This window comes from Symphalangus syndactylus, chromosome 9 (genome assembly GCF_028878055.3).
Source record: "Symphalangus syndactylus isolate Jambi chromosome 9, NHGRI_mSymSyn1-v2.1_pri, whole genome shotgun sequence".
NCBI classification, from domain to species: domain Eukaryota; kingdom Metazoa; phylum Chordata; class Mammalia; order Primates; family Hylobatidae; genus Symphalangus; species Symphalangus syndactylus.
In genome coordinates, this window is record NC_072431.2 from 82,139,955 (window position 1) to 82,167,651 (window position 27,697).

At 39.7% G+C, this 27,697-nt stretch overlaps 1 protein-coding gene across 1 annotated transcript in view; it reads right to left on the reverse strand.

Annotated features, from left to right (window-relative positions):
- The window catches only part of ABCA13 (ATP binding cassette subfamily A member 13), a 514,266-nt gene that overhangs the window by 179,988 nt on the left and 306,581 nt on the right, over positions 1 to 27,697 (reverse strand). The window contains exons 43-44 of the mRNA XM_055294536.1: positions 17,198 to 17,447; positions 3,365 to 3,454 (exon numbers count right to left, since the gene is read on the reverse strand). Of these exons, the coding sequence (XP_055150511.1) occupies positions 3,365 to 3,454; positions 17,198 to 17,447 (340 nt within the window). The remainder of the gene's footprint in view (positions 1 to 3,364; positions 3,455 to 17,197; positions 17,448 to 27,697) is intronic.

The following is a 27,697-nucleotide window of genomic DNA, read 5'->3' on the forward strand; positions in this document are numbered from 1 at the left end:
TTAGATGATGGTTAACAAGTGTTTATAATTTAATATATGACTTCAAAAGGTCAGTCCTCTTTTTCTCTTCCAAATCCTCCCTTATTCTTCCCTAGCTCTCTTTTATAGAGTAAAACTACGTGTCCATGAGAGGTACATAATGACCCATGACAGGTAGTTTTTGAGCACTTCTCAGCCTCCAACAACTTTTGTGTTCAAACAGATTGACTAAGAAGCTGTGTGAATGTTCATAAAAGGGAGAGACAGAGGGGATGATCCATGAGAAATCAGATGTTTCTACATAATTTGTCTTTTAAAGTTTAGGAATCTAAAAATACACTTTGACTTAGCAAAGCATTTCCCTAAAGCGGCCTACAGGACACAGCTGCAGAGAGGCTGCTGGAGCAGGGTCATTTGGTCCTTCAGGTTTGGACACACTGGGTGAAATAGCTCTCTCTACTACAGGGCCGCCTGGAGTTTTCAAACACTTAAGGTGCATTTTTTTTTTTTTTTTGAGGTGGAGTCTCACCCTGTCGCCCAGGCTGGAATGCAATGGCACAATCTCGGCTCACTGCAACCTCCGCCTCCTGGACTCAAGCAATTCTCCTGCCTCAGCCTCCCCAGTAGCTGGGATTATGGGTGCACACCACCATACCCAGCTAATTTTTTGTATCTTTAGTAGAGACGGGGGTTTCACCATGTTGGCCAGGCTGGTCTCGAACTCCTGACCTCGTGATCCACCCACCTCAGCCTCCCCAAAGTGCTAAGGTGCATTTTAAATCTCGAAGAGAGAGGCAGAAGCTCTAAGGAGCTACTGTCTTGAGAGTTGCTTTCTGAGGCAGGAACTTGCCTTAGGAGAACAAAAGCTCTCCACAAGAACTACCCTGCTGTTGAGGTGACTGTTCTTTCTACAGAACTGACAGCACACTGATGCAAATGAAGAAAAGCAGAGAGAGGTTCAGCAAGTTGCATGGGTCCCACAGCCAATAAGAGTGGAGCTGAGATTTGGATTCAGGTCGACTGGTCCTATATTACCCCTCTATCATGATCCCTGGTATGCACACTCTCTACATTGCTGATCCATGGCCTCACCTTTCATCTTTACAGGCCCCTAAGAGGGAATCTGTCACCAGCCATGACAGGCTCTGAAGGTCCCACCTTCTGGCTAATAATGAGCCTTCTAGATTTTCCTGAGTACCGAGATGATTTATTATATCACTGCAATCTAATAACTTTCTTTTTAATTACAAAAATAAACCTTACCCATCTCCCCACTTGGCTTTTTAAATTTGATAGAAATATAAGATTTGCTTCCACTTTTGTTCTGTACTAAAGCATTAACAAGAATGGGTGAGGAAAGTGACCATTTTGTATTAGAAATAGTAGGAGAATTCAACACTGAAGTGCCACCAGATATAAGCCTTGTAAAATGAAGCTAAATATCTATATCTACCCATCAGCTTCTAAAAGTTGACAACTTTAACACATTTTAAATTCTAAATTATGCATCACCTACTACTGTGAGAAAACTCATATTTTAGATTGGATTTAGACAACAGTGGATTTTTCTAGAGCTCCTCATTGTCTTCGTATGAGAGGGAGGTACAAATCAGAAGTTCAACATAGCACCATTGAGTTGACACTCAGAGTTGAGTATGTCAACGGAAAAGCAACCTATCAGTAGAATCTAATCTATAATTTTAAAATGTTTCCTCCAGTTAATTATCAAGTGATTGCCCAAGTCTTCCAAGGAGGTAAAATGTAGATATCATCAAATTTAACAGTATTTTACACTTACAGGAGGAAATCTACAGGTTTTAAGTAAAACTTTTTGCTCTGATTTGGGGTCGTAGTGAATCAAGCCCTATTTGTATAACATGGACATAAATTATTATTAATACAACTGTTCACAGCATCTTTTCATGTACCTCTCCCCCTAGCCTTTTGTTATGCTGACCACAAAAATAGATAGAAATGATTAAATATAGAAATGAGTTAAGGATAGATTAGGTAGATTTCACAAAGAAAAGGGAGAACACAAAAACATAAATCCAGGAAGGTAGCAGAAGAATGGACAGAGGAGAAAAGCAATGAGGCTGATCTGCCGGCTGGGGTGGAGGGCAGGAGCTCATGGAACAGAGAGAGGAGAGGAGGAGAGTTTGGGGCTCTATTGCAACCCATGTGAAAGGAACTGGAAGTAAAATATGTGTCCAAACAAAATGCCCAATATGTTCTGTTGTCCTTTAATTATTGATTCCACCTTCTGTTTTTTCCTCTCAAAGGAGAAGGACTAGATAAAAGATTTTTTTTTTCTAACTGGTTCTTCTTTGATCCCAGCTTGGACCAGGGCCGGACCCCATGGGGCCCTAGGTTACATTTCAATTTTTCAAAGGTAGACATATTTTACACCCTGTGTATTCCATCAGACAGGAGAAAAATAAAAACATTACCACTGAAGATTTAGTTAAATAAATTACTTTGTTTTGCAAAGACTAGAGTGAAGCAACACACTTAATTATCTATTAATTCTTTCTGAGAACATTAATAGTTTTTCAGTCTCACACTAATTACCAATATGACTAATGGGCAAAATATGTCATGACAAATTAGAAAACATATTGCTGATATTGTATCATTGTTAGATTTTTATATTTACTACTTAAAAACATACACTTCTGGCACTTAATAAATCATTATGGCTTTTATCATTTGCCTCATTTGCTCTACCCAGAACTATAAATTCCTTGAGACTAGGGCCATATTCCGTATTAATCTTGGTTCCTACAGCAGCACTTTATCTGTAGTAGATCTTCAATATATAACAATTGAGCAAAATAAGAGGGAAATAAGTGTTTATAAAGAAAGGCCTCCCCTATCCAGGTTTCATAGAGAGGTCATCATAATAACCATGATTAAATACTAAAAAGATAATTTTCAAAGTAATTCACCCCAGATTGATGTACAGTACTGACCTTTAAGTCTTTTAAGTTAAAAAAATTATAATTAATTTGTATATGTACAAGGATTATCTAAAAGTAAATAACAGCTAATACATAATTCAGACTTAATTGCTATTTCATTCTTTTCAGCTTTGGGTTTTATTAAACAAATTGAATGCTATTAATTATTAATTTATTTTGCAATAATATAAAGCATGCATGTACGAAGGGAGAAAGGGGGTAATTATGAAGCTTATTTCGGATCATTTTATATGGCAATACCCATAAGGCCCGTTCAGTAATAACCTACTCATTAGGCTAATTTTCATTTTTTATAACATAAACTTGTGACATGAAATAACCAATCATGGAGAAAAACAATCCTCCCAGGCTACAATATTACCAGTTGGGGGTGTTCACTTTTGCAGAGAGCACCTGATACTTACTGGTGTGGGTTTAAATCTGCACAGGGCAAATCTTGATCTCTAAACTTCCGCAGAAGCACATGGGTGAGGTTCAAGTCATCGCCCCCACTGCTGCTGTTCATTGTGAGACAAAGGAAACAAAGTGGGATTATTAGTGGCTCCCAACAGAGAATGGAGAACCAGCTGCTGACCTCACATCGTGCCCTAGTCAGGCTGATCCATCTAATGATTCCTAGTAAGTGAGATAAAGCTAATTTTCCACTGTTTTTATGATAATGCCAAACAAGCAATAAAATTGGAAAATTTATTAAAAGTATAGTTTTGCCATCAGATATGCATTTTTATAGACTCACATTCACAGCACATTATTTTCCTCAACATTTTCACTTAATATTATAACACAACCATTTTTCACATATTTGCATGGTTTTTAAAAACAAATTTTAAAGGTTACATAATATCATATTATGTTAATATATTAAAATCTACAAAACTATGCTCTTAAAGTTGGAGCTCCAGTTTGGTCTGAATATTTGTTCTATTAACATAGTCCTGAAATAAAACAATTTCTAATGTAAGAAATATCGTTTGGTTTCTATATGTGAGCTATATTGAGCTACATTTTCTTAACAGAGGTCCTCAACACAGAATCCTATGTGTGCTTTAAGTACACATTAAATTTTACCGGCACACATCTCAGAAGTCTATTTGTAGTTCAAGCAGCATTACTGAAAGCCAAAACCACCAATATTGAATTTCCTTACTGAAGACACCATCAGCAATAAGACACTATTCATGCCACTGTGGGGAGTTGTAGAAACAAACCCTGTATTAAATTGTATACCTCAATTATAAGACGATCTTGAGAAAATGTACAGAAAAAGACATTTTAAGATTTTCTAAATTGGACTGAATGCGAATGAGCTCATTTAATTAATTAAAATTCTAAATTAGTATTTAGAAAAGAGTACAGATTTATTACTTTTCAGAACTTACATTGTGTTGTTTATAAAATAGTTTTTGAGTAAGAATCTTTGCAAACACTTGTCTCAAAAATTTTAAAAATGATGTATAATCAGCATTATAGATTATATAGATACACCTGGTGACCTCAGTTCTTTTTGGAAAGAATTACTATATAAATTAACAAATATACATAAGTGACTCCTTTTAAAGAATGTAAAACATTAGCTACATTGAAGAAATGCAAGCACCAGAGGCTGGGAAGAATAGGGGAGAGAGAGAGGTTGGTTAATAGGTACAAACATACAGTTATAAAAAAAACTAGGTACTAGTGTTCGGTAGCACAGCAGGGTGACTGTAGTTAACAACAATTTATCCTATTTTCAAAACAGCTAGAAGATTTGAAATGTTCCCAAAGTAAGAAATCATAAATATTTGAGGTGATAGATATCCTAAATACCCTGCTTTGGTTATTATACATCGTATGCATAGATCAAAATATCACATGTACCCCATAAATATGTATAATTATTATGAGCAATAAAAAAGCTTTAAAACAGAAAATGCAAAAAAAAAGAAAGAAGAAATGTAAGCAACCACAGAGTAATCTGTAACCACTGATTTCTCTAATAAATTTTTTGTTCTCAGACAAGAAATAATAGAGTCCAAAATATTTTTCTGAATTGCTATTAGCATTAAAATGTAGAAAGGTCTGAGGTGGAAATGTAGGAATTTCCAACCACATCCTGCAGAACAAACATAAGCTCAGAATGAGAAGAAACTTCTCATTAGGCTACTGTCAGTGTGACCCTACACATAGAATGGAACATTACAGACTCCCATTTTCTCTAATTCCTTTAGTGAGCTCTTCTAACATACCAATCTGACATTTTCTTTGCTCAAAATGTATCAATGGCTTCTTGTTACCTATGCGTTTTGAAATAGTATTTGAATCCCTCCACAATCCTAGGGCCTGTTGCTCAACATTTCTTCCTAAGCACGGCACCCAGCCCAGCCTAGCCAGCGCAGCCCAGCCCAGGGGAACCACTGTTTGATTGGGCAGATCTGCTCTTGAGGGTGCTGATCCCTCTGTGTTGGTATCTCCAATATCCTGGACACTTGATTAGAAGCCATCTCCAGCCTGGCCTGGAAACCTTGGTTGGAACACCGATTCCATGATAAGTCCTCCCTGCCTCCTCTGCTCAATTTGTCCTGCCTGGTGGCCTTAGTATACATCTTCACTGGAGTTTAACTGGAGGCTTACCCTTGTTCTCATTAGTGGAATGAAGCAATCCTTGAGGAAAGGGCACAGTGCTTAGGATAGGTGTTGGAACTCAGTTAGGGTCTCATAAATGATGTGTTGAACAAGTTGTGATATGTTAATAATGCACTGAATTCATTGGCCTCATCCTTAATCTCTAGCCAATTATTTTACTTCCCTAAATCTGGCCCTTTCTGAACTTTTACCATTCAAACAAAAACAAAATTTAATTGGAAGAAATGCAACTCATTACATTAAATTAGTATTATATTTCTGCTGAGGAGGACTTTGTTTCCAGAGCAACTTAAAATGCAAACACCTCTGTGGCATCCAAATCCAGAAATAAATATTCATAGAAAAACACTATCTTCCCCACTGCATAAAATTTAATAAAGATTTTTAAATATTCATATGGTTTACAACTGTCCTAATATAATTCCCTACAGCTGTGGTCAGAAACACACAATGATGGAACATGCTGAAATTTACAACAAAGTTATGTCTCATAAGTAGGCAGTGTGACCTCTGTTTAAACAGCCTTCAGGTTTCTAACAAATTAGGAAATGCAAGCTTCTTTTAAAAGTATCTTTGTCACCACAAAATTCAAATGCTTTTTCCTAAACTATCCCTCTTTTGTTGCCTTCAAACTCCTGGCTATATTTTAAAGTAAATCTCTATGTTAGAAACATTTGACATCTGTCCTTACTAGACTCTAGAAATTGGAAATTACTACCTATGATTCTCGAGGAACTTCACAAATGGAATCACTCTCTCTAATAATCATCTCTTAAAATTTATTGTGCACCAGAGTGACCCAAGGAGCTTGACTGAACAAATGCACACTCCTAATGGGCCTTCCTGGTTAACAAGTCCCCCCAGTGGTTCTGATTTAGACAAGGATCAAACCAACCTTGAGAAACACTGGGGCATCTGGGAAGACAGCAGCCTGCACTCTCCCCTTCCTTCCTCCCTTCCTCCTTTCCTTTCCGTTCCATTCCATTCCATTCCTCTCCCTTCCTTTCCTTTCCTTTCTTTCTTCCTTCCTTCCTTCCCTACACTCTCAGCTCCAGTCTTCCGACCTCTCCTGATCCAACCAGCTTTTGGTGTTGATAAATTTTTGGTTCCAGGTGAGGTCTTGGGCTCTGTGGGATTTACTACTAGCCAAGCAAATTCAGGGCCATCATCCCCACAGGCCAGGCCACAAATGAATGCAACGTGAAGAACAGGAGCAGAGCATCCAGGGAAATGTACCAGAAAGGACCCATCCTGGGAAGTGTGGCCCTCAGAGACCTGCAAATCTCCAGAGACCTCAGCCACCCTTCTCTTGCTGGACCCCAGTAGTCAAGAAAAAGCTTAATTAAAGGAGCTGATGCCTTCTGTTCCTACATGAGAGAGAGTATAGGAAGCAAAGGTCCCCACCTCCCTGAAAAAAACAGAAAGTACTGGCAGCCCAGCTGCTGCCCTACAAAGGCAGAATGTGCTTTGACTCAGAACTTCATCCAGTTGATAGGCAACATCCTTATCTCTGTCAAAACAGCAATAACAAACACATGTCTTGGGGTCCCAGCAACCAGAGAAAAACCCAAACAGTGCCAATACTTATGAAAAATAAAGGTGCTGCAGGAAAACACACTTTAAAGTTAAAAACAAAACAAAACAAAACAAAACAGAGAAGTACATGCCTATACAGGACTTTCTCAAACCAAGAAGAATGGTTTCCTGAAGACAATATTAGACGTATAAGTTGAGTAAGAGGATAGCCACTGTTTAGATACAAACAGTGATGTATAAGAAATATCCACACAGAAGGAGGACAAAAAGGAAAAAGAAATCCTTAAGGAAAGATAAAGAATTAAAAGATGGATTTGGAAGACCCTAACATGAGATGTGCTGGGAGTTCTAAAAGGAGGTAAACAAAAAATGGGTGTGAAGAAATTAGATTAATAATAGAAGAAAATTACCCTGAACTGGCAGGACGTGGTGGCTCACACCTGTAATCCCAGCACTTCGGGAGGCCAAGGCGGGCAGATAACCTAAGGTCAGGAGTTCGCGACCAGCCTGGCCAGCATGGTGAAACTCTGTCTCTATTAAAAATACAAAAATGAGCCAGATGTGGGGGCGCACGCTTGTAATCCCAGCTACTCAGGAGGGTGAGGCAGGAGAATCACTGGAACCCAGGAGGTGGAGGTTGTAGTGAGCGAAGATCACGCCACTGCACTCCAGCCTGGTCAACAGAGTGAGACTCCGTACTCCCCCACCCCCCCACCCCCCAAAAATTACCCTGAACTGAAAAAAGACTTAAATCTGCAGTTTTGATGAGGAAACAGTAGGGGGCGGGAAATCCTTTTCTCCAAGGATAAAGAAGAAATTTTACACAATTCCAGACAGAAAAAGTTACCTATGAAGGGAAGAGACTCAGACTGCTCCAAATCAGACCTGGAAGCTACAAAAATAATCCCCCTCATATCACTCCCCAGATTTTAGAAGTCCTTAATGCCTCCCTGCATTGTGTTTGCAAGATAATGTCAATTCTCCTCAGAATGCCTTATAATACCATAATACCTGCCAGAAACCATCAAGGCTTCTGCTAGACTTCCTTCATTACTTTTCACATTTACTCACACTTCTTCCTTTAGAGAGGGTACGAGAGAAGAAACTTTCTCTTCTCCACGTCTGGAAAACACCTATTTACCTCAGAAGAAGCAATTTAGGGGGCATAGCCTTAAAAAACCTTCTTTGACACCCCTAAATAGATCTCCCCATGTGCTTATGCACAACCCCTGCACCAAGTATCTACCTATAAGATTTTCCCATCTGTTTGTAGGGATCATTTCTCTGCTTGACTGTAAACTTCCTCAGGGTAGAACTTATGGCCTTGTAAGTGTTGGTGGAATGAGAATTAGAGCCAGGAGGCCTGAAATGGATTCTCAGTCCTGTTTCTGCTAGGTTGTGCCAACCGAGGAGTTCACCCAACATCTGTGAGTTCACTGTCTTCACAATGAGAATGTCGTCATCAGGGATTCTCTCTCTTTTTCCTTAAATTTCAACCCACTAAGAGGTACAACTACCAGCAATTCACAAATTACTGAATCTCAGGTGGGTTGAGCTGAAGAACAGTTCACCCAGGGTGAGGGGCCATGAAGTACATCCTAAATTCATGGTTGGGTAGAGCATGAAGGATATACATTCACTCATGGGTAAACATTTTTAAAATGCCTACTCAGTGCTGGACTTTGTCCCCATATTTTACATAATTAAGTCAAGCAAATAGTTTCAGCCATTTCGTTTACCATCTATTTTTTCCCACTGGACTGTAAAAGGACCATGGGCAAGTTGCATTGAGAAAGCAGCTTCTGTGCCATGACTGAGAGGAAGAATGCTCTTGGGGTATCCAACTGGACATGCAAAATCAGTCCAGAGTTTGAATGTTCTGTGACCTGGACGAAGCCTGGTGTGAAGGCAGACCTTGAAGACAAGGGAAGGGCAACCAGGAAATGAGATTAGAGGGGCAGCCAGCACTTTGTATGTTATTCTGCCAGAAAAAAAGGCTTCCAAGAGCCTGCTGGTGAGTGTGCTACATCCTCTCCATCCCACTCAAAAGCACAATATATTAGGTCCATCCTAGTATTTACTAAGAATAAGAAGAAAAATAACTTTCATTGTATTTCTTCCAAACAATTATCCAATTACTTTCCATTTGTCCTCTCACTGAATTACTGAAACAAAGTGAAGCAATCACTACTATCTCATGTGATAAAGATGCCACATACATAGAAGGAAGTTGTACATATATGAGGAGAAGAATATAAATAATTGAAGATGTTCTCTATGAATGTTAACATCACTGGATCATCAAGTATACATTTGTCACATCCCAGTGACCATTTTGCAAAACCTGGTGGACGTTTTTGAGATGACAGAACACCAACAAATATACACCAACAATCACTGCCAGTCTTCAATTAATTTAATTTCTGTTATCCTTCTGCATATAACAGAAAAGCTTGAGTTTTACAGAACACCAAGTGATTCTACTGTAGGCAAGTGGCCAAGAGATTGGTCAAATTTAGTGGTATTTGTTAAGGAAGATGTTGTAGGAAATGTTGTGGGTTGAATGATTTCCCTCCAAATTTCATGCCCACTCAGAACCTCAGAAAGTGATCTTATTCGGAATCAGTTTATCTAGATATAATTAGATGAGTTCATACAGGATTAGAGTGGGTACCATATCCAATATGACCGGTGTTCTTCTAAGAGGGAAATGTGGACACAGACATGCAGGAGGAAGGCCACGTGAAGATGGGAGGCTGAGACTAGAGTGATGCTGCCACAAGTCAAGGCATGTCAGGGATCGCTGGCAGCCACAGAAGCTAGAGAGGCAAGGAAGGATTCTCCCCTGGAGTCTTCAGAGAGGACATGGTCCTGCTGACACTTTGATTTCAGACTTCTGGCCTCCAGAACAGTGAGAAAATACATTTCTGTTAAGTAACCCAGTTTGTGGTGCTTTGCTATAGCAGCCCTAGAAAACTAAAAAAGGCACCCAGTTTCTGCTGGCATGCTAACAAGAGAAGGGGATGGTGACAGTGGGCACTGACTGGCCACATACATCCACTGGCCCTCTTGGGTTCTTAAAGAACTGGTGTAGCAACCAGGACTTGGAGTCCTACACTTGCTCCTTCTAGGTCTTTTTCTGGTTGGAGAACTAGGAGAAAAAGAGAGAGAGTTTGGGGTAGGAACAAACTCAGCAGACAGTGGGCCAGGGTCAGGTCCAAGTTCAAGGAGGACTCACAGGTTTTTCTAATGCAGTGAACTAGTGGTGTATTTAGGAGCATCTCCTCTAGTAAGGACTAAGAGACCCATCCCAGAAGATGAGGTCATGGAGTCTAAATATTTTATATTTTTAATGTGTAGAGAACTGTCTTTCTATGCTCCATTTGTTTGTCTGCTGCCTGTCCAAGTTAATTTCTGGAAGACATTTTTGATACATTTCATTTTCATTATTTCAATTTAACAAGGATTTAATGAAAGTAACCATTTCTAGACATGTTGGCAGGAACTAAAGGTACAGATATAAAGAAGGCCTGATCCTTACCCTCCAGGAAGTCTCCCTGTAGGAAGAAAGGCAAGAATCTCCCACACTAAGTTAAGCCACAGTGACATCCACGCAGCAATGACAGACATTCAGATGAGAGAGCAGCCACAGAGGATCCTTGGAAGAGAGCATCTGAGCCGGGTTTTGGAAGCGTTCTTATTTTGCTGGGAACATTAGAGTGTATAGAGTGGGAGTGGCAGAGGACTGAGGAGAGGAAGGTAGTTTCTATTTCCTTAAACAGGGAGAGACGCAGCAACATCATGTATGATTGTGTCATTCTGAAGTTAAGAGAATGAGATAAAAGGAGTGGCAGAGGCTGCAGAGGCACCAGGAAGACCTGTAGGATATGCTAAGATGTGCCAATATCATCCCTTGGGCAACATGGAGCTGCTCAAGGTTTTGAGCAGGTCCGTCAGGTCTTACCAGCCTCAGATGTCTGCAAGCAGGTGCAGCTGTGTTCACACTGCATCTCTCAGAGCTGCAGCACCCTCCTCTAATTTCTCTGGGGCTGCTCTGTGCTGCTCACCTCCACCCTGAATGGACACAGAGGCCCTGCCACCCTTTTCTCACACTTCTTAGTGGGGAGAGAGAATTTCTGGAGCACTCTCAAAACAGCAATCAGAGCAAGTTGATTCAGAATAAAACTGAGTCAGAAGACTGGGTCATGAATGGCTGACCAGACCCCAAACCAGCACAGACATGCTCCATACTTCTCCTCCTCCCTCACAGTCTATAAAGTCAATGTGCTGTGGAGGTCTGGTCACAAAACAAGCATCTTTACAGCCCTGTGGATGTCATGCCTTCACTCCCCACCTGGCCACCAAAGCATGTGAGTTGGAGACCACTGAAGACCGAGTTGCCAAAGCCCCAGGTTTGTTTGGGCCCAAGAAGCTCAAACCCTCTATGAGCTGTGGGGGTGTCATCTGTTCCCTTCATTTGTAGAAGGATTCAGGTAGAAGAGAACCTCTCTGGTGCATTTCTTCTGGTTTGTGCTTTTATGAAGATTTGTATTCTGCAAGAAATTTTCAGTGGATTTAATGTAGATATATAATTGCATTTTCTCAACTCTAAAATTTTAGAAGCATGGGGTTCTATTGAGAATTGTCAGAACACTAATAAGATAAGATTTATATGTATCTTACAAATCAGCACAAAGCTAATGCATTCATGATTTTTGAAAGCTACATGCAGGCCTGAATTATGCACCTATCAACAGGGAGTTACCCTAAGGAGAAAGCAAGGGAGTGTAATGGCAATCCTATATGCCTTCCCAAGGAGACTGCTCACAGATGTTATGAAATGGAGTTGTCCCACATTTGGAGCAACAAGGATAGGTGCTGGGTTACCATGGGTGGCCTGTGTACACAGCGAGTCAGGAAGACTATAAGATGTGAAAATCTGGGCCCCTTTGTGAATCATTCCTGTGCCAAGATTTAGACCATGGTGCTCAGATTCAATAAAGAAGGAATGGCCACATCATTTATCATTCATACGAGGGCGCTTTTGAGAGTGGAAAGAGGCAAGTTTAATACAAACGCAAAACAACAGGGGTTGTCTTCAGAGAAATCAAGGTACACACTCAGAGAGGATCCAGTAGGCAGAAGAAAAGTAATGAATGTCAGTGGAGAGTTCCTAACAAGAGCAGTTATAGCAGCCGTAAAATGACAAAATGATGATAGTTATTTTATCCATCAATGTGGATGCTCCCTGGTAGCTTTTTCCTTTTTCCTCATAACTAACTAAACTATCACTCTACTAAAATAAAAACTGAGAAAATGTAAGCTTGTTCTTTTCTCTTTAGACAGAAATTAACCATTAGCACTTGCAATCACTGATGGAACAGGTACTATAGCCCGTGTAGGCAGGACTCCTCTGTAAGGATGAGAAAATAAACCTCCAGATATGTGAATGCCTCTGTTTCATAAGTTAAGTAACATTATGAAAAATGAGAACAAACAAATATCTTACTTTAAAATAGTAACTCTTAGAAATAGAAGAAAATATTAAAATATCTTAATTCTCAGACTCAAAATAATTTTGAAGTGCATTACTTCTGTAACAAATGAATACTGGGAGAGTAGGAAAAATGCTTTCAAATGAAAAACATAATCACCAAATTAATAATGCAGTAGAGAAGGTGAATGGCTATTTGGAGTCAACCGAAAATGGTATCAGTGAAATAAACACCATGTAGAGAAATTCTCAACAGTCTCAGAAGAAAAAGACAAGCGGTAAAGTTGATAGAGGGGAGGAGGGTGAAGAAGTCAGTTAGAAGCAACTCTCAATAAATTAGGTATTGATGGGACGTATCTCAAAATAACAAGAGCTCTCTATCACAAACCCACAGCCAATATCATACTGAATGGGCAAAAACTGGAAGCATTCCCTTTGAAAACTGGCACAAGACAGGGATGCCCTCTCTCACCACTCCTATTCAACATAGTGCTGGAAGTTCTGGCCAGGGCAATTAGGCAGGAGAAGGAAATAAAGGGTATTCAATTAAGAAAAGAGGAAGTCAAACTGTCCCTGTTTGCAGATGACATGATTATATATCTAGAAAACCTCACTGTTTCAGCCCAAAATCTCCTTAAGCTGATTAGCAACTTCAGCAAAGTCTCAGGATACAAAATCAATGTACAAAAATCACAAGCATTCTTGTACACCAATCACAGACAAACAGAGAGCCAAATCATGAGTGAACTCCCATTCACAATTGCTTCAAAGAGAATAAAATACCTAGGAATCCAACTTACAAGGGATGTGAAGGACCTCTTCAAGGAGAACTACAAACCACTGCTCAATGAAATAAAAGAGGATACAAACAAATGGAAGAACATTCCATGCTCATAGGTTGGAAGAATCAATATCGTGAAAATGGCCATACTGCCCAAAGTAGTTTATAGATTCAATGCCATCCCCATCAAGCTACCAATGACTTTCTTCACAGAATTGGAAAAAACTACTTTAAAGTTCATATGGAAACAAAAAAGAGCCCGCATCGCCAAGTCAATCCTAAGCCAAAAGAACAAAGCTCGAGGTATCACGCTATCTGACTTCAAACTATACTACAAGGCTACAGTAACCAAAACAGCATGGTACTGGTACCACAACAGAGACATAGATCAATGGAACAGAACAGAGCCCTCAGAAATGATGCCACATATCTACAACTATCTGATCTTTGACAAACCTGATAAAAACAAGCAATGGGGAAAGGATTCCCTATTTAATAAATGGTGCTGGGAAAACTGGCTAGCCATATGTAGAAAGCTGAAACTGGATCCCTTCCTTACACCTTATACAAAAATTAACTCAAGATGGATTAAAGACTTACATGTTAGACCTAAAACCATATAAACCCTAGAAGAAAACCTAGGCAATACCATTCAGGACATAGGCGTGGGCAAGGACTTCATGTCTAAAACACCAAAAGCAATGGCAACAAAAGCCAAAATTGACAAATGGGATCTAATTAAACTAAAGAGCTTCTGCACAGCAAAAGAAACTACCATCAGAGTCAACAGGCAACCTACAGAATCAGAGAATATTTTTGCAACCTACTCATCTGACAAAGGGCTAATATCCAGAATCTACAATGAACTCAAACAAATTTACAAGAAAAAAACAAACAACCCCATCAAAAAGTGGGCAAAGGACATGAACAGACACTTCTCAAAAGAAGACATTTATGCAGCCAAAAAACACATGAAAAAATGCTCATCATCACTGGCCATCAGAGAAATGCAAATCAAAACCACAATGAGATACCATCTCACACCAGTTGGAATGGCCATCATTAAAAAGTCAGGAAACAACAGGTGCTGGAGAGGATGTGGAGAAATAGGAACACTTTTACACTGTTGGTGGGACTGTAAACTAGTTCAACCATTGTGGAAGTCAGTGTGGCGATTCCTCAGGGATCTAGAACTAGAAATACCATTTGACCCAGCCATCCCATTACTGGGTATATACCCAAAGGAATATAAATCATGCTGCTATAAAGACACATGCACACATATGTTTATTGTGGCACTATTCACAATAGCAAAGACTTGGAACCAACCCAAATGTCCAACAACGATAGACTGGATTAAGAAAATGTGGCACATACACACCATGGAATACTATGCAGCCATAAAAAATGATGAGTTCGTGTCCTTTGTAGGGACATGGATGAAACTGGAAAACATCATTCTCAGTAAACTATCGCAAGGACAAAAAAACAAACACCGCATGTTCTCACTCATAGGTGGGAATTGAACAATGAGAACTCATGGACACAGGAAGGGAAACATCACACTCCGGGGACTGTTGTGGGGTGGGGGGATGGGGGAGGGACAGCATTAGGAGATATACCTAATGCCAAATGACATGTTAATGGGTGCAGCAAACCAACATGGCACATGGAAACATATGTAACAAACCTGCACATTGTGCACATGTACCCTAAAACCTAAAGTATAATAATAAAGGGAAAATAAAAGAAAAAAAAAAGAAGTCAGTTAGAAGCAAAATATAATGTGGAAATACACATATATATATAGACAATGCTTAATATATTCAATATGTAAAGTAAAATTTTAAATAACCAAAAAACTTTGAAAATATTCAACTTCAATAGTAATCAAAGAGCTGCTTATTAAGCAATGAAATATCAGGTCTGAACTATCAAAACTATTAGAGTTTAGAGAACTGAACTTCCTTTCTCCCACAAAACTAGGGGTTTTTGTTTGTTCTAATTGTACATATAACTACCACCTAGAACAGTAGCTAGCATATAGTAAGTATACCATAAATATTTGTTGAAGAAAAGCATCAATGACTTTATAAGACTGTTAACTGGCACACATTTATAAGGGTAATTTGGCAACATCTACCATAAAAATACTGATGCCTTTGCCCCCCAAAATTCTAATAGAAATGTATGATGGTAAGAATAAGTAGATAGTCACCTAAAGCTAACTAAATAAAGATTCGTATACAGCATTGCCTATAATAGGAAAAAAAAAAAAACAAATAAATAAACCTTTATATGCCCCCAAAAAGAGACTGTCTAAATAAATTAATGTGCCGCCAACAACATACTACTAAAGAGCCATTCAGTAGTCATTGTATTGTAGTTTTCATGGGCAAAGTGGTTGTACTGATTTATAAGAAGAGATACAAAGATATTATGGAGTGTAAAAGAGTTACCCAGAGTATTATAGTGTAATCTCATTGTGACAACAAATACAAATGCATGTAGATACAAGTATTATGTATATCATGTGGCAGATTATCCCAATAGGTTTACAGTAGATATCTCTGGTAAAATTACATGTGATTGTTTTTTATTTTATTTTTTGGCTAGACTGTGCTTTGTATTATTTTCTTCAAGAAACATATTTTATAATCAAAAGACTCAAAATAGTGACAGTCCTTTTATAGTTGAGGAGTGTGACAAGGAGGGAACAAACTGAAGAGTTTACCATAGATTTTTACTTTGTCCATGTATTTGTTTAAATCTAATTCCAAATTACACATCACTACAAAAATTACACACATATTAGTAGGCTCTTAGGGATTAGCTGGTTAAGCTGCTTATTTTAATAAGCATATATATTTGACAAAAGCAGGACTGACACTGTCCTCTTAGTTGTCTTCGTGATGAAAAGCCTAGCCAGTATGTTTGTGCAGTTGTAAATCAGTATCACTGAGTCCCAGTCATTTGTCTCCCCATCCCAAACGTGAAAAATTATAGCCACCTTGAAGACGATTCCGCATTTTCAATGTAGTGATGTCTGGGATCACAGCCATGGCCGTGCCCGGCAGGGGCCGGGCCTCCCTGACTCTGCACAGATTCTCCTGAATCTAGAAAGGAGCCCGCTAAACTAAGGCAAAGGAACTTAGGGGATCGGTTTCTATTTTAGGTTTCCAACCCTTGTGTATGAATCTGCAACCCAGAAAGCTCTGAGTTCTTGCGTAAATTCATTTGCTGGCAAAAACCTAGGCTCTTCTGAACGCACCAGCAACAGATCCTGCTCAACTGACCCTGGCCTGGGGAGGCTTAGGGCTTCCATCCCGTCCGTGCTGTCATACGTTTCTCCGCAGAGAGGTGTGTGCCAACTGTGGGGCTGTTGTCCCAGAAACAACTGTGGAGGGCTTCATGAAATATACCACCTATATCTAATACGTTCTAGAATCCTACAAATCCCGGAGTATATCCCGCCCTCCTGTGGGGCAGGGCGTGCCGGGCCCTCTGCAGGTCGGCGGGTGACCGCTTGCGCCCTTTCGCGCAGGGACTCGGCCACCATGAGGAGGGGTCAGGGGCTCAGGATTCGGAGACCAGGCAGCCTCATTAGCCTTAAGCACCTGCCCTGAGACAGCCTGAGAGGAGCAAGAGCTTCTCCAAGGATCTCCGCGTGAATTGAGACCTCGGAAATAATGAAAACATTTATATTTCAAGTTTTTATCTAGAATTCTCAAAAGTATCAAAGCTATTGCAATTCATAATCTGCCTTGACATAATTTTAAAATCAAAGGAACAAAAACAACTTACCTGAAAAAGTAGGTCTCGGCCCGCTGGTAATGTCCAGGTGTGAGTCTGAGGGGAGGGTACTCGGTGGCCAGGGGTCTCACCATGAAGAAGCCCATGGCCAAGGCCACGAAGAGGACTGGCAGCAGCAGGTCGGCGAGGGTGCTCTTCCTGGCGCGCAGCGTGCGGCGGAGCCTCCGGGCCAGGAGCGCGGCCATTTGTGCGCGGAGCAGCTGGAGGCCCCGCACAGGTGCGGGCCGTGCTAGGGAGCCACCTGCGGGACAGGGGGAGGAAGGGCGGCTGGGTCAGCTCCGCAGAGGTGACTGCGCTTCGCCTCGTTTGCCCTCTCGGTGACCCTGCGGCATCTCGCAGCCATGGGAATGCGACGCAGGCCCACCCCATCAGGACTCCCTTGAGTGTCCCCTTTATGCACCTAAAGTGCGGAAGCTGGGCCTTGGGCGAGAAGGCTGCAATGCAAGAGGAAGCCTCGTGGCAACGCGTGGCAGGAGCAGGGCGTGTGCACTCCGCTGCACTTAGACCGGACGACACACCCGGGCTGCTCCTTTGCTTCCTCCTCCCCTCTCTCACAGTCCTTTTCCTCTCTGTTCTTAACTCCAGGTCGCTCCTGGGAAAACCCCAGCTTATGTGTGGGTCGGGATTCATTCAGGGAATAACCCCACGGCCTGCTTTTCCTCAGTTCCACCGTCTCTGCCCCCCTGCCCCTTCCACTTCCCCGCAGGGCATAGGAGAGCCCGGCGCCTGCCCCCTGGGCCTCCCTGCTCCCGCTTCCCTGCTCTGGGGGACGCAGCGAATGTGAAAACATCCTCAGCTATCAGAGCGATCCACAAGCAAAATTCGAAAGGAAAGCGTGAGCTGTGCATCATTCATCTACTGATCATCCGGCCACGCTCCCTCAAGAGTGATTCTTTGGGGCCTCTACCAACGAATCTCAGTAAATCTCCTGGAGTTGAGGTTGCACATTCCAAACAAGCTGTGGAGAGCAGCTTATCTGTCCACTGGGTGGATGAGAAGCTGGGAGCAGAGACAGAGGCAGCCCATGGACTGCAGTCTTAAACCACGTCCAAAGCAGGACTCAGCCGGATCAATCAGCTGTGGTGATAGTTTTTCCCAGTGATTGACTCCAAAGTACTCCAGAAAATCCAATATGAAGTATTTCACAAGAAAGGCAGTCTTATAAAGAACAGCTGTACTAAACGGATTGTACTGCTCACAAACACCAAACTGAAACACAGTTAATAGAGAGGAGCAAACAAGTTTGAAGACCCAGAAGAGAACATTTTTAAAGAAGCTGTACCATGTGAAAGAGAAATCATTTGTCATAGCATTGAGAAAAGAATTGTAGAGGGGTTATGGGGATAAAAATACGTATCTGAGAAAACTCCTTCGTTTGGGATATTTACTGAGTGCCCAGTGTGTGCAGGCGCTGGGCTCTTTGGTTTCTGTCCCCAACATAGGGGTTGAGATAAAAATGTAAAGAAATAACCCAGCACAGTGTAACAAAGTGTCAGGCTGGAAAGAGTCGGTACCAAGGAGTGAGTCCTTGGGATGCTGAGGAAAAAGTGAGAAACAGGCCCAGCGGCCCAGACGTTCAGGTAGAATCCTTGAAACCCCTGGGAGTTTACAGGCAGACAAGAAAATGTGGAAGCCTAAAGACCAAAACAGGAGGTATAAATAGGCCTGGCATTCTCTGTGAATAGCAAGGGAGCAGAATGTGGCACATACGTGTAGCAAGTGGCAGGAGATGAGAGTTAAAGATGATCAGAAACCAAGACAAGAAAGACCTGCACACCCATTTTTAAGGATTTCAGGGTTTGTGCTGGACAGAAAACTTCCAAACCCAGGAGTCACTTGGGCTGAGTCACATGTTAGACTTCCAAATTATAAGGCAAATTAGTTTTTAATTTTAATGAGTAAAGCTCTAATGAGGATGAGGCATTAGGTAGTTAAAGCAGTGGTTTCTAAATCAGGCTGCATATCAGATTCACCTGGGAACATTTTAAATGCTGGTTGCCAGGCCCTATCTCCGGAAAAAAAAAAAAATCTCAATCTCCAGAGACTCAGAGTTAAAAGTGTGTTTTCATAACTTCCCAGAAGATTGAAATTCTAAGCCAGTCTATGGAACCACTGGTTTAATGCATTTATCAATGGTGATCCATATACAGCTCTCATAAAGCAGTTATTAAGTCAGCATACAGGCAGATTATACTGCTAGGAAAAAAGTATGTCATTAAACTAAATTCTATATCTATATCTATCTATCTATCTATCTATATATATATATATATACACACATACAAGTATATACACCCTTCTTGATGATTTTATGAGGTTATAGTGCTGGATAACACCAATTCTATTAAGTCTGCATATTTATTAGGATAAGTATTTGAATTCTCTAACTCAAGCTAAAATAATTGGGATATTTTTGGGTGCCCATCCCTGGATTTCTAAAAGTAATTATTGAGATAATTACTTGATATCTTCACAGCCCTTTGACCAAGAAGCTCTTTCTCTGACAAGGTAAAATGCCATACTTTGCTCAGGCTTAAAAGGAATTGAATAGCCACAGTTCACCAAATGTCACAACCTACAAATTAGCCTTTACGTAGCAGCTTTTGACATTCACATCTAGCCACCTGCCAAACTGTGCACCTTCTCATATTTGTGTACAGCAGGGAAATGGCTGTAAATACCTGTTTATTTGACAGAAGATATATTTGTTAAGTGATACAAAACTGACACGACTAAACGGGTATTGGATATCTACTTAGCAATTTGCTCTAGTAACAGAAAAGGAATAGAGTAGACTCAGAGAGTGGTGATTTATGTGCACACTGGCCTGGGTTCATTGAGAACAATCATCAGAGCCACGGTGGGGTGGGGGACATTCAATTTTTTAATCCTGGATTTGAATCTAATCTCAGCCACCAGCATATCATGTGGATTCTGGAACAATATTTAACCTCTCTGAATGTCATCTCCTCACTTGTAAAGTAGAGATTTGTAATATTTTCCCTCTATGTAATGAGAATTATTATTAGAACAATTATTAAACTGCCAGAATAAACGTAATGTTGACCTGGAGTCATAGTAAATGTTCATCAGACAGCCTCAGTAAGTCTGTGGGGAAAGACGTTTCTCATATTAAGAAGAATAAATATTCTCCACCTTCCCATGTATGTTAATTGGACATAAATGAGAAAAATAAAGGGCTAATATAGTTTATGGTTATGAATCAACCACCAATCAAATATTCATGGCTTAACTCATGAAAGTATTCACATGAATAATTTAACAGACAAAATTAAAATGCTGGGCCAAATTGTTATGAATTGCCTTCTTTGACTTATGAGTGCAATTATATTCAAGGACTCTAGTTTCATCCATAATCATGCATTCCCATTTACCCTGACCATCAAATTGCTTGGGAAGAATGTCCAAAGAAATTTTTTTTTGGTCAGTTGGCTGCAATTTTTCAAACATTAACACCTATGAGAAATAGCTTAAATATCAAAGTCTCAGCAAGCATCCAGGAATATGATCTCCACACTACCCAGTTCATCCAAGTGTTCTTGAAGATTTTATGATAAAGCTTTACAAACATAATGCCTTCAAGTCAGTAAAATTAAGATGAATACTCCAAAAGAAAATGGGCACACGACGTTCATGAATATACAGTTAATAAAAGATTTACAAAATAGCCAATATGTAAATATTGTAATCTAAGGCAATAATTTAGTTTTTAAACTAATCAATAGTGTAAAGATTAAAGATAATGTTAACATCTAATATTATTGAGGGTTAAGGAAACAGATCTTCTTATACATTGCTGGTGGGAGAACAGGTCCATATAGTCTTTCTATTGAAGACAAATACAGATCGCCTTTGATCTGCTTTATCTCAATACAAGAGTTTTATTATAAATAATAAAATAAAATTTCATCACATACTAAACCAGGTGATTTATTACATCTTGCTGGGCGCGGTGGCTCACACCTATAATCCCAGCACTTTGGGAGGCCAAGGTGGCGCAGATTACCTGAGGTCAGGAGTTCAAGACCAGCCTGCCCAACATGGTGAAACCCTGTCTCTACTAAAAATACAAAAATTGGCCAGACATGGTGGTGTATGCCTGTAATCCCAGCTACTTGGGAGGCTGAGGCAGGAGAATCACTTGAAACAGGGAGGCGGAGGTTGCAGTGAGCCAAGATCACACCACTGCACTCCAGCCTAGGTGACAGAATGAGACTCCATCTCCAAAAAAAAAAAAAAAAAAAAAAAAGAAAAAAAAAAAAAGAATATAATAACAAGAGGCGAGAAACAACTTAAATATTTAATATGTAGGTATTAACTGAACAAATTACAATACAAGGATGTAGTAAAATACATTAATCTGCTTAAGGTAATAGTATAGGTAAATACTCATAGAGAATGTTTATTACATTTTGTAAGTGAATAAAGCAATTTAAGGTGAAATTATACAGTCTTTTGAAAAATGAACATGAAAGGTGACTCAGTAAAATGAGTGGGAGAGGGAATATGACCCAAGTATTAACAGCATGTATTAACCAAAAAATGAGAGAGGGTTAAAACATCACATATGAAATTATAGGAAAATACTCATCATATCAGATGAAAAATGTTGCAAAGCAATACATACAGAATGAAGATAATTTGCTAAAACTACTAATATTAAACTATAAAAATTAATATTTTGATATTATGCTTTTAGTGAAAAGTTGCATTTTACCCAATAATTCATAAACCCTACATGCCATTTGATAAAATGGAAAGTTTTACTTTAAAAAGCGAAGGTGGTATAAGCATTTTTTAACCTACTTGAAAATTTATATTCTTGTGGTGAGATTATGACTCTTTTATTCTTCTTCACAATTTTCTGGGTTTTTTCAGCACTGAACACTTAATCATCTTGTAAACGATAAATTACTTTGTAAAGACTGTACACTTATTCAGGAAATAAAGCATGATTTTATGAGAAAGAAACAGTATAATTCTCTGTTGAGTGAGTTACAGAATTCTAGTGCTGAAATGGCTTTCTGAACTAATGTAGATCAAAAGGTTCATTTATTTATAAATAAATCCAGTTCGAGAGGGGTTGTGAAATGAGTTAAATTTGGGGAATTAAATTCAGTGAGTATTTACTAGTGCAAGTGCTATGCTAGGTGCTGGGTTATCTATTTGAAGAAGGGTTTCAAGAAGTTCTTGGTCTTGTAATAGAGTCAAACAAGTAAACAAAACGTGCCAGTGAAACCTGAACAACAGTGAAATATACATAATGTCAGATCAGGGGAAGCTTCTTCAAGGAGTCGGCCAATGCCAGCAATTCAAAAATAAAAAGATGTTTGTGACAGGTAGGGAGGGTAACCAGAGTGTGAAGAAATAGAAGGAATCTCATGCAAAGACATGGATTATGGGACAGAAATATGCTAAGCTGGTTATGGAAACGGTATGAGGACTATTTTCTGCTGACTCCAGTCATAATGCTGGATTTCAGAATAATTGGCAGACATGAAAAGACATAAAGCATTGCATCTGTCTCACCAAGTCAGGGAAATAGAATCAGGTGAGCTGCATGGAAACCTTAACAGTGCTACAGGTTTCCTTGGGAAATATACTTTTAATTCAATAGGTAGACACCATTAAGATGGGTACTAACTTTGTAAATATCTCACAGGGGAAGTCACACATTCTAGCATCAGGATGCCTGAATTCCAGCCCTGGCTAACCCTGAACATTTTGGACAGGTAATTTTCTTCCCTGTTATAGGGTAGATAGGGTACTCTTCAATCTTTGTTCTGGTATATATATATATAACTATATATATAGTTTTTTATATATATATAGTTATATATATAGTTATATACATAGTTATATATAGTTATATATAGTTATATATAGTTATGTATAGTTATATATAGTTATATATATAGTTATATAGTTATATATATAGTTATATATAGTTATATATAGTTATATATATAGTTATATATAAGTTATATATAGTTATATATATAGTTATATATAGTGTTATATATAGTTATATATATAGTTATATACATATTATATATATTATATATATAGTTGTATGACATTTATCCAAATCATTACTGAATTGTCTTATTCAAAACATTTTTGTTTCCCCAAGTAGAGAGCCAATAAAATCAAACATCTTATTTTTAAGGAAGAGTAGAAAAGGGAAGCGGAGAGGAGAGAAGGAGAAGGAAGGAAGGAAGGAGAGAGGAAATAGGAAAGGGAATAGAGACAAATCAAAAGGAAAAGAAAAGAAATAAAAGAACGTTTTTGTGGCATGTGGGTGCTTACTAACACAACATAAAACCTGAAAAACAATTATTTATTAAACGTGGCAGCACAGACAGCTAGGAGCCGGGCACAGTGGCTCACACCTGTAATCCCAGCACTTTGGGAGGCCAAGGCGGGCGTATCACTGGAGGTTAAAAGTTCAAGACCAGCCTGGCCAACATGGTGAAATCCCATCTCTACTAAAAATACAAAAATTAGCTGGGTATGGTTGTGGGTGCCTGTAATCCCAGCTACTCAGGAGGCTGAGGCAGGAGAATTGCTTGAACCTGGGAGGTAGAAGTTACGGTGAACCAAGATCATCCCACTGCTGTCCAGTCTGGGAGACAGAGCAAGACTCTGTCTCAAATAAATAAATAAAGCTAGGTTAATTAAATATATTCTTAAAAAGTAAAATCAATATTAAGCCTAATTCTTTAACGAAGCTAATAAGTGGAGACTATATTTATCTAAACTGTTTTATTGATAATCTCATAATTATATCTTATCAATTTATGTGATACTTTATCTGTTTATTTCTTATAACAACCATATTGCTTTTTCAAATGTAATTTTTCTTAAAAAAACACAATATAGGTAAAAGAAAAATGCTACATGTCATGCCATTAAAATTTCCAATTCCTATGTGGCTAATTCAACACTGATTTGGTTCTTTGCAATGCCCTATGATTGTAATAGCCAAAATGTCAAAAGATCAAATTAGTATTTCACTGGTGAATAAGGTCATCCCTTAAACCCAGCCACATTTTTGAATAAAGGTTGCTGAAACACTTTTGATTAAACCTATACTGAAAAGACAGTGAGTTGACATTCAGGGAATCAGGGATATTGAATGAGTAGTACGAACCCATCAGTATCACTAAAGGGCTTATACTACCTGGTCAAGGCACCTAAACTCTAAATATGCACCAAAGACAGGTCTTCCTAAACAGCTTCACACTTGAGTTTCCAAACCTGAGCTTCCTTCTCAGTTGTCATTGATGGTTAGGGAGAGAGATAATTTTGCTGCATCATAATTATGATCTCAGCCTTAACCCTGCTCTCTGATTTCTATTTTGGTCACATTTGGGAGGCAAGGTTCTATGGGTACAGGCATGTGGACTCTGTTGTCAGGCATCTACCCATTGGAAGTCTGGCTCAGACAGCTCCTCTTGGAAAAGTTGGTGATGATAATGCAAGTAGGAGCCCTTACGGTGGCATCTGGCACAAGCGAGGATCAATAAATACAGCTAAAAAAAGAAGAAAAATTTCCCTACTATCAAATCTTCTCTTCAACCTGAGCCCAATGTTCATCTCCCTCGCTGTTCCTATCACCTTCCACTTACCTGTCTTCTTCATATGCACTGAGGTCCTTAAAACCAGAAGGAGTGGAGCTTAATTTAAATTCATCTCAATATCTTCAGCTTTAATCTCACTCCCCAGCCCAAATGAGATGTTCAGTAAGGTCTGATGGGTGATTGAATGGATGGATATTGACCAAATATTGTATTCAGCATCTCTATCTATGTATTGCCTTCCTGAGGCGAGGCCTCTCTCTCTCCTAGGTCCATTCTTCCCCTCCTCAGAAAACCTAATACCACCTCTGCAGTTCCTTTAACCTCTTGATCTCACTCTCGACTTTGACAGCCTTGCCTAGTGGGCCTCATTCAGGAGCAGTTTTCAAGTCACTAAAGGGGCTTCATTGCAACATTATTTTCAGAGTATAAACAACAAAGTTAAAGTAGTTAACAAAGCAAAGTCATGATTTTGTACCATGGTTCAAAGAGAGATAAATGCAGCTGCTCACAGTATTCCCAAGTATCTCTATCCACTAGGGAGACAGAAATGAGATTATGGGAGTAGGGAGGAAGACGGAATTGAAGAATCCAGTTCAAGATGCCCTACCCAACTCTCCTAGGCTCCAGTGGGGAGGTGGGTGTTGAAACAGGATTGAAGATGCTTTCAAGGGCCTATTTATCCTTAGCTTCCTGGAGGTAGATATGTTAGTGAAAGCTGCTCAGAGCTAGTCCTGTCTGAATTACCCACTTTTGAGGCAATGACTGCATTTAAGATGATCTTTTGTTAAATATCTCACAGGAATATGATATTCCAGTACAGGAGATGAGGTTTGGAACTATTTATCATTAACCTCAGGAACTTTATTTAGTAGCTCTGATCTGCATGGCTGCAAGAATTACACACACTTTCTTCTCTTTTCACTGCTCCTGACAGAAGTTGCTGCTTCCTGGCCCTGCCGCCAGCATTTATCCTGCCCAAATCTATTTCAATTCCATTTTGTTTTAGCAGACGCTTTTCTGCAAAGCACCCTGCCATTAGCTCTCTGCTGCTTTTAGCTAATGTGGAAAACAAACTTTCTTTGGCCTGTATAATTGGCAGCAGCCATGTCCCTTCCCACCTTGCTTCCAGGGAGGGTGGTTTTTGAAATTTGAGGAAATTTGGATAAAGAAGAAAAGACAGCACTCTAGGATTAGCACCTAGGTTAAGCCTAGGAAACACATAAATAATTTGGAACAGCTCTCTGAAGAGGCAGAGTTCTAGTAGCCCTTCATAGGATGGGCTGTGCAAATAGAATTGTCTTAAAAAGCAAAGGAGAGGTTGCAGACCCTTCAAATTAATCACTGCCAAAATTGCTTTCCATCATCAGAAGAGGCAGTAATTAGAAATGAAATACAAAGAATTAAATTGTGGGAGAAAAAAGGAACAGAATTTTATGTAAAGTGGTACTGGCAAATCATAGAGCTGAAAATGTAAATGCAATCTCAGGTCTTACGTCAGGGAATAAGGTTTCTTTTTTTTTTTTTTTTAAAAAAGGGCATAACAAAGCATTATATAAAGAAAACAATCATGTCTCCCCAAATCACTCAGTATTAGATAGATTTGTGATCTTTCACATAAACTTTAAGCTTAAAGATACTCTAATAGGATGTTTCTCATAGTAGTGGCCACAGACCATCTAAATCAAAGAACTTGGGGTGCTCCTTAATGTAAATGTCTAGGTCTTTAGAATCCAAATTTGTGAAAGTTAGGCCTAAGAATATGCCATCTTACTAAGTACCCAGGTGATTTTTAAACTTTCTTTAAAAAGGCCTCTTCTCTTAAAACTACATTCCAAACAAAGTAACCAAGGCAATGGTACATCAGTGGGACCACATCAGTTGGCCGTATCAGTGTGGCCAACACTGTGGGACTGTTCACTCTGTAGGTGGGACAGGGCCCCCAAAGGCCAGATATGTGCAGTGATACATGGATTCCAGAAGCCCTAGAGTAGAACCGAGGTAAGGCCATGTGGTTACCACTTGCCTTGATATGCAGGTGTCCCTTCTCATTCAGCTGGTCTGTTAGTCAGGCAAGCAACCTATATTCCACGTTTATTATGACAGACACTGCATTCCCTGCCAGAAATACAGCCATACACGAGATAGCTCCACTGGATTTGCATTCTTTCACTGGCCAAAGATGTTAAACACTTGCAATTAGCTATTTAAATACAACCTGCCACAGGTGCTGTGAAGCATAAGAGGGGAGCATGAGCATTTATTAGGAGGGATCTAACTCGGTCTGGCAAGTTGAAGAAGACTCTGCAGAAGAGTCAAATAAATCACATACTGAAGAATGAACAAAGATTAGCTCATAGAAGGGGGAAAGAGGAGACAGCATTCCAGGCAGGGAGAAGAGCTGTTGTAAAGATTTTGGGGGCAAGAAGGAGCTTGATCTGTTTAAGAAACTGAAAGCAGTCCAACTGGCATAGACAAGGTGCAGTCAGGATCCAAACCTTGTATCATCTTAGGAGTCCATGAGCAGAATTTGAGTCCCAGAAGATGAAAAACCATTAAATATTTGGGAGTGAGAATAATGTGATCAAATACTTATTCTTAAGACTTGGCTAGGCCGGGCCCAGTGGCTCACACCTGTAATCCCAGCACTTTGGGAGACTCAGGCGGGTGGATCACCTGAGGTCAGGAGTTCGAGACCAGCCTGGTCAACATGGCGAAACCCCATCTCTACTAAAAATACAAAAATTAGCTGGGCATGGTGGCGGGCACCTGTAATTCCAGCTACTCAGGAGGCTGAGGCAGGAGAATCGCTTGAACCTTGGAGCTTGAGGTTGCAGTGAGCTGAGATCTCGCCATTGCACTCCAGCCTGGGCGACAAGAGTGAAACTCT